This window comes from Saccostrea echinata, unplaced genomic scaffold (genome assembly GCF_033153115.1).
Source record: "Saccostrea echinata isolate AGI-Se365-2 ecotype Australia unplaced genomic scaffold, CSIRO_AGI_Sech_v1 ptg000047l, whole genome shotgun sequence".
In the NCBI taxonomy this organism is placed as follows: domain Eukaryota; kingdom Metazoa; phylum Mollusca; class Bivalvia; order Ostreida; family Ostreidae; genus Saccostrea; species Saccostrea echinata.
In genome coordinates this window covers 13,942,344-13,950,792 of record NW_026889796.1, presented here as the reverse complement: position 1 = coordinate 13,950,792, position 8,449 = coordinate 13,942,344, and the positions used below count along the sequence as shown (strand labels likewise).

At 33.6% G+C, this 8,449-nt stretch overlaps 1 protein-coding gene across 1 annotated transcript; it reads left to right on the top strand.

Moving 5' to 3' along the window:
* Nucleotides 1-304: 304 nt before the first annotated feature.
* LOC133202723 (uncharacterized) lies at nt 305-8,449 on the top strand. Its single transcript, XM_061338596.1, has 5 exons — nt 305-910; nt 4,958-5,104; nt 5,876-5,999; nt 7,280-7,447; nt 7,684-8,449. Exons 1-5 carry the CDS (start codon nt 462-464, stop codon nt 7,867-7,869), a joined length of 1,074 nt encoding a protein of 357 aa, XP_061194580.1. The 5' UTR covers nt 305-461; the 3' UTR covers nt 7,870-8,449.

The following is an 8,449-nucleotide window of genomic DNA, read 5'->3' as shown; positions in this document are numbered from 1 at the left end:
AAATTCAATAACTACCCCCCCCCCCCCTTTAGTTTCTGCGAAAGCTACTCAACATGAGTATATGCTCCCAAGATCACCAATTAGATAACAATATTTTTCTCTCACTTAATTATTACGTTTTACATATTTTTCTTATTGATAAACACAAACAATTCAATAGAACGAATTAGGTTGAACTTTTCAATGAGGGTAGAAATTCATGTACGTCACCGTTGTAACGCGAGATAACTCGTGCGCACTTAAGGAGAGATAACTCCTGTCTGCCAACCTGCAAGCGGTACCAGATAGCCTCAACCTTATCATCCAAGCGCCTTTTTAGTTTTCACCAAACAATGCTGAAACACCCCGGTGCTAAAAGTACCATGAGCAATTGGACACACCAAGGGGTAATCGTCCGAGGTGAGCCGAGTGCGATGGCGCGAAAATGAAAGTAGAACGGAAAGAAAAACATGTAACTGTTCATGATGCCGTCTAGTTCTGTATCAGACTCAGAGGAAAGAAATGCTTCGAAATTCAAAAGACGGAAATCTGACTTAATTTCATCTGATGAACCATTGTATGCATTTAAGGAAAATACATCCAGGTGGCAACAAGCAGATTTAGAGGCATTGGGCATAATTTATGATCAAAATGACATTCCTCTTTATAAATTGATTGACCGTGTAAAACAAGTGGCTTGGAGAGGACATGTGTACAAATCAACATTGTCACCAGAACACTTATCTGTTTTTGCAAATTTAATGAAAGAGTTTCTTACTTTGTGTCTACCATTTGAGAATGGTCCAAGACCAGTAACCTTTGTAGAAGCTGTATCACTCATAGCAGAAATAGAAGAAACGAGAGAAAAGTTTTACAATCACACGCTACAAGCCAAAGCATTGTTGGATTCACTAACAAAGGAAACAAAAAGGTAAGTTAAATTGCAGGGCTCGACATTAACGCTTGTCCAGTACCAGTGAAAAAAAAATTACGGACAAGTGAATATTGCTGGGCACTTGTCCGATTGGACAAGTGCATTTTAATGTAAAGGAGTCTCTAAATAATAATAAGAACGACTGTGAAAGATAATCGGTAGTTTCAAGACGGAAGCTGTACATAAAAACCGGACTTCGATCCCGATAGGGATCGCTATTAATTGAGTTCACATTCGATCGTGATCGAAGTTCACTAATTGCATACTACTGAACAGGTCTGGGCGGCCTCCGTTTTTGGAGGATAGCTAAATTCAATATGGTGGCCAAAATTTTTACCATATATGGAAACCCCGTTGCATTGTGGGATAGTTTATCCTCCGATTTCAGAGGATAACACAGGTAATTTTCAAACACCTCGTGCCTACCTTTAATCAAAAAGTGCAAGCACCAGAGTACATGCAAATAAAAGTTCAAACATTGAACTATCGATTGTATGTGGCGATTTGAGAATCTATGTCTAGATATTTTGCAATTTATTTTCAAAATTAGCACTTTTTGCGTTATTGTATTTAAAACGCAAAATATACTCTGCCTTATAATTTAAGCAAATAAAAGTATAAATGGATCGAATGAATAATTATCAAAATAAATAAATAATTTGAAAAGCATAAGTAAATAAAATAAATAATTTGACATGTTTACTAAGAAATTAACATATACAGCCATGTGTATACATAAACAAATAAAATATTAAAAGTGATGTGCTAAAGAATTATTAAATGAAAGAAATAATACATGATTAAACTTAATTTTTCAAAAAAAATTGTTCATCAAAATTTCTAAACTGCTTATCACATAATTAAGGTACTGGAAAATCAGCGTGGTTTTAATTAACCCCCGTCGCAGGCAGGTAAAAGGAATATTTGTTTTCCAAGCTGTTTACTGAATAACTGATTGACGGCAATTACAAAAATATAGATATATTGATTTAATATCTGGAATTATCCATCATCATAGGAAATTGTACCTTTTATTTGTTCTGATTTCGAAATCAGCGTACGGTTCATAAATGCAAGAGTTGCTGTTATTTGTTTGGTTAAGAGTTAACTGCCCTTAGTTTTGAAAATTCCGGTAGGTGGCAAGACCTCTATCCTCTGTTTTCAGAGGATAAAATCTATCCTCCAAAAACAGAGGCCGCCTAGACCTGCTGAAAAGGCATGGAACTTACAAACTTAACAAAGTTTGGTTCACTTGTGGACATTTATGTTGTTGTCAGACCAGAAAGACTAGATAAAATTTTGTTTTATATATGTGTTTGTTGTATTTATCAATAACATCACGAATCAATCAAGCACATGTCATGTGTAATGGACTTTATTTTAGTTTTCCAGTTGACAGTATTAGATATTTATTGAAAATTTTTCGGACAAGTGAAGTTGAAGTTCGGACAAGTAAATGTCTTGTTCACTTGTCCGAATGGACAAGTAGGAAAAAAAGTTAATGTCGAGCCCTGAATTGTTTTTTTTTTCACTTTGTTGAATTTGTTGGTGTAACCATAATGACGGATTAGCTAGGAGGTGTCCACAATGATGGCTGGCTTGAACCTACAACCCTCAGATCATGCAGATCCAACACTCTATCGACTGAGCTAAAGGGTAGTGATAGACGGACTTTTTCTTGAGATGCCTTACCTCTGAGAAATCTCACACACAAAACACCACTCACCATATGGGTTTTTTAGTTGGGTGCCAATTTGACCAAATAGCTAGTTGGTGTCCACAATGTGGCTTGAACCAACAACCTTGGATTTAAAATCCAACACTTTACCAACTGAGCTAAAGGGTAAAGGGTTAACTCACTATAGCTATCACTAGTAGGAGCGTGGCCTCACTATTTACAACATATAACCACTTCTTTAACTCTGTTACATTAGGTTGATCAAACCTTCCAAGACATCACATCACATTCAGAGGTCAGGAATTTTCAACTGCCTCAAGTAGGGCCAAATATATAGGCCCCATTCCCAATTGCAAAATCCCTCCCTTTTTCCCCAAAATGAACCCACAAAGTTAACTTGATCAAAGTTCTGGTAAAAAAAAAAAAAAAGATGGCCAGGTTTGGAAATCTGAATGAATGAAAAATGAATAAACTTTTAAGAAACTTGGCTAAAACTTTATTATAATTGATCTATTCTTATTTACAGTTCTAAATAATTAAGTAGAAGATCATATTATCTATCATAATTAAGTGTTTATTTAAAAAAAAAAAAAAAAAAAAAAATCATGCAATAAAATTTCCCAATAAGTGATAAAATGTTGTCAAACTCCCAATTCTAAGGGCTTGGGCCCCATTCCCGAAATGGAGTGGAAAATCCCTGGAAATTCCATCTGAGGAAAATTACAGGTTTTAATAGGCATTATTTATTCCACTGAAATTTCCTACAAATAACCAGTTAGGGGTGAGACTGAAATCCATCATATTGAAAAATTATTGATAATTGTCATTTCTACTAGAACATATTAATAAACATATTTTCATTATTTCTGCTTTATATATGACTTAATATAATCATATTTTCATTCCCAAGTTAATTCTTTGAACCTGTTTACTACAATAATAAGATAAAGTACACTATCTTGCAATGGACACGTGTGTATAGAGAAATGTCTTGACAAATAATTGAAACCAAAATAAAGTAGTGCGCCCTATAAAACAAGTGAGATAATTAAGTGCGCCCAGACCTACCAATTTAATACAAAAAGATGAAACATGATCATATTTATCTTCAGAGGTAACTCTATAATAATATTTTAAAATATATATACTCCAAATTTTTATGACTGTTTTTCAACATCATTTTAAAAAATGATGAATTTTCAGTCATTACTAAAAAATTAATTTTATGAGTTAATTAATAGTCATCATTTTCAAAAATGATGAATTTCAGTCTCACCCCTGACTGATAGCACCTTGAATACATGTTAGGCCTGATTGAACTGGGACACCTGCACATCTTTTAATCTTGACATTTTCAAAATGATTGCTATTTTTTCCTAGTCTCTACATGAAGATATCATAATTCACATGTTAATTGTACCAATGGTGGACATGGCAGATTTATTCACTGCTGGAGAGCTCAGCTGGTAGACCAGTTTTCTAGAAATCAGAGTGCCCAGGTTCAAATCCTGGCCTGGTCAGTCACATTTTCTCCCTTCTTTTCAAAACTGTGCTGTGACCGTGTGCCCTGGAAGATTTACCAGGGAATTGGCTGGGTCGGTGTCCAGGGTTAGAAACTCCCTAAAATTACAACTCGCAAATAATTGCGAGTACCAAGAAAGTGAACTCGCAATTTTATAAGACTACACGCAATTTTCATATAAAGTTAAATTTATATAAATTAAATACATGTAACTTAAGGAAAAGGTAACTACTGTACAATACACAAAATACAACTACAGTGTGACTTTTAGTTAAATTACTGATTTAAATCAAAAGCATTGTGTTCTGTCATATTACATAATTTCGCTACAGTTTCAATGCAAAAAAAAATCTACTCGCAAGTTTTTGCGAGTTACCTAATTTTTAACTTGCAATTTGGGAATTCATACTCGTGTTTTGCGAGTTGTATACAGTGAATTTCGTGTCTTTAGGTAAAGACATAAAAGGAGGGAGGAATGTTATTGGCCTGGCAGGTTTAATCACCAGTGGCCAGATTTCTCAGTAGAGCACATGTTTAGAGTTCAGGAGCCTAGGTAGCCAATAATAGTGCTCCGAGCCACAGTTCAATGCACTGAAAGGGACTTCCAATCATGCAATAAAAATTTCTGTTGAAATTATTTACATCTTCATTAAAGTTTAAAAAGGTAAAACTCCTGAATTTCTGGAAAAAAAAATTGCTAATTCTTTATAACGCTAAGTTAGCCCTTGCACTCATTCAAGTACATGTACAAATGTAGACGCTGGACGTTGGTACAATTTATACTAACTTGATTTGATAGTGCTTTAAATTGTTGAATAATTATTTTTTCTTTTCTATATTGCAGAGAATATCTCTTATGGCAAGCCAGGACATATGATTTCCTCAAGTATTTAGGAATATTTCAAGAAAGTAGATCATCTTGTCCATTGAGGAAAAGCCAGTACACCAATTTGTTCATGAAATTTACAGAAATATTTTCTCTTCAACCTGAGTATGTATTAATACATATTTATAATAAGTGATTATTAATTATTTTGAACTACCCGGTAACAAAGGAAAACCGTAAAACACTTTTTATTCACGAGAAATTTATTTTGATAACTTATTTAATGACACAAGACAGTCTGCTTGCCAGATTTTTATTCTCTTGTATATTTTCATTAGTATAAATAGTATATGCACCAATAACCATGCAGAAATCATGAAATAAAAAAATTTTAATTTGAAATTCTAACTATTCTCTTATTGCTATTGTGTCTACTTATTCAAATACAATGTAAGTCTTATTTAAAAGGAGCATGAAAATGTTGAGTACAGGTACTGTACGTACTATCATACTATAAAACATTGACATTTATAGCTGCATAATCACTCATTTCTTGAGGGTGACTGCACATACCAATAGTGGCTGAAGTATTGTGATTCTAAAATATTGCCACCAAAATAACTATTTTCTGTATTCTTATAAATTCCTTTACAAATATTATTATGACACACTAGTTGCAAGCATATTTGCAATTTCCAAATTAAAAACACAGTGTTTTAAATTTTTGAGTACCGTAGCTGTGGTGCTTTGATAGAGGATGACAAATGTAATTGATTTTGAGTGGCCAAAAATACAATATATTGACTTTTAAAACATGTGTAATATTTTTGATATGCTAGGTTTAATGTAATTTCATAAATTAAAATTTAATTACTCATATACATGTCTCTCACTTAGGGGAATTTTTTTTTAAAAAAATGTAAATTTCTCTTTTAGGCTTGGTGGTAATCGTGAAGCAAGCATTGCCATTGGCCAGCAAAAGACTGTGTCTTCTCCTGATGTGCGATTTGTTAGCTACCCCAGGTTTGCACCTGCAACAGTTCTAATAGCACACTCAGAGGTAAAAAAAGAATACTCTGGAAAACTGCAAACTTGCTTTATCATTTCTAAAGACTATAAGACTGAAATCATCTGCTTTCAGAACAGCTACACAAACCTCAGCTAAGCATGTATCTGTACATGAATGCTCTCTTTATCTCTACAGTTCAATTAACTTTATAAACCTCTTTTTAATCTCTGTATGGTTAAGGTTGAAAACCTGTGTTTACTGGTAATCTCTGTACAATTAGGGTTGTAAACCTGTGTTTAATCTCTGTACAGTTGAGGTTGTGAACCTCTGCTTAATCTGTGAGTGATTGAAGTTGTAAACCTCTGCTTAATCTCTGAACGGTTAAGGTTGTAAACTTTTGCTTTATTAGCTCAACTAATCAGAGACCAGAAGAGCTTACACAATAGTAAGGTGTCTGTCATCCGTCCGTCTGTCTGTAAACAATTTTTCAAAACGCTACTCCTCCTACAGTTTTGGTCTGATTTCAATATAACTTGGCATACAAGTAGACTACACTAAGATACATAATTCTATATATCCGTTTTTGATTACGTTGAACGATGTTGCCATGGTTACTAAAAATAGAAATTTCCTTGAAATACTTTCAAAATGCATTGAAATCCTCCTACAGTTTTGGTCTGATTTCAATATACATGTAGCTTGGCACATAAGTAGACTATATTGAGATTCATAATTGTCTTTTTTGTTTTTTGATTTTGTTGAATGATGTTGCCATGGTCACTAAAATCAAAATTTCTGTAAAATTCTTTTAAAAGGTTACTCCTCCTATAGTCTGATTGCAATCTTGCAACAAAAAGAAACTAAATTAAGGATCATTATTCTATTTATTGCTGTTGCAAATTTGAAGTCCATGTGCTAATTTTCTCTTCCTTTGTTGTAAGTACAACTCAGTAGAGCTACAGTCTTGACAGGGACTTCTGGTCTCTGTACAGTTGAGGTTGTAAACTTTAACTCAATCTCATAATAGATAAAGCTGTAAACCTTAGCTTTAGTGTTGAATTCTTTACAATTTAAAAGATTAGAAGAAAGTTTTTCTGCCACATTTATACTGATATATCTGTGTGTGCTCATTAAGTTTTCACAATGAAAGCAATCAATCACTATTTGTTCAGTTTTTTTACTTTCTGAGTATTACCTTGACACACATGTACTTAAATAGTGGTTTATTGCACCAAATAATAATGATAATCCATTTGCAAAATCCTCATATATTATTCTCATATTAGAGAATGAAAACATTATGAAATAAGATTGTTTTTGGTCTTTTTAAGGTCAGCTATTTTTCCCACAAGAAGGAAAAGACAGAATCAGCAGCAGATTTTGATATTCATGAGTTATCCCCCAGTATCTTAGGACAGCATGGAGGGGAACTCCTGGCTGAGAGACACAGCTCCTTCTTCACACCTGGTGTCCTTGGAATGATTTGTTTAAAGTCAACGGTTTGTTATCTTGTATTTTTATTTATGCCCCCTCCCCCTCCTTCTCCACAATATTAAGCATACAATGGTCCTACAGCAGGATTTCTTTACAACTTACAATTTGAAGATCCTTGTAAATTTTCAAAGCACTAAATGCAATCCTCATTTCCATACTTCAAGATGATTTCTACCCTCTGTGCCAGAGGAGGTATAAAGATTAAATTTATGTTTTAATCCTGAATATTTTTTATTGTTAGATAATCTTCACTTTTTTGGAAATCAGTGAGGACCACTACAGATGTGTAAAGAAGGGACTTGATTGTAGGGAAAAGGTAGCATCCATATGTTACACAAAACCTTATGATTACTGGGACCCAAAAGACAGAGACGAAATTTACAGTACTCTGTTTTGGCTTGGCCATCTGCAGTCATCAGAAAAATAGCAGGGTGATAGATTTGTCAAGTGCCTCTGCGAAGTCTTTCAAAAAAATTTGCAGTAAGAAGACCATTGGTTTATATAGACTATTGTGATGTATGTGTATATATGTGCAACAGATAAAGGTAATGCAGTGAAGTTTTCTACAGAAACAATGGCCCATATTGGTGTAACTTCATGCTACACTGTAGAACTTCAGCAGTTAAACCATGGTGTATAAATATTGTTCTGTTGTTGGCTATTGTCAATATGAATATGATTTGTTCAGAAACTGTGCAATATGTTGAGGGAGTATTGGTGTGGTTTGTGTTACCGGTATATAATACTTTTGTCTTAACGAGGACAGTTCTAAGGTGTTGAATGCTTATATAAAACATGTATGTTGGATGCACACTGTTCATATCATCCTGTATCATATAGTAAATGTAAAAGCCTAGTTAGTGCCAGTCTGCTAGACATGCTTTTTCACAGGATTATATAAGGTTTCTGCTTGCATTATTAAGTTCCACTCATTTAACTTTATATTCTGTCTAAATACTGTTTTATGTTAATTTAATTGTAGTAATAAACAATTGGAAATGATTTTT

What these genes read in the sequence shown, in the direction of transcription:
- LOC133202723 (XM_061338596.1), top strand. Translation starts at nt 462, where the DNA reads ATGATGCCGTCTAGTTCTGTATCAGACTCAGAGGAAAGAAATGCTTCG. An exon ending in CTAACAAAGGAAACAAAAAG is followed by an intron (nt 911 to 4,957) that starts GTAAGTTAAATT and finishes TCTATATTGCAG; the next exon opens with AGAATATCTCTTATGGCAAG. An exon ending in TTCTAATAGCACACTCAGAG is followed by an intron (nt 6,000 to 7,279) that starts GTAAAAAAAGAA and finishes GGTCTTTTTAAG; the next exon opens with GTCAGCTATTTTTCCCACAA.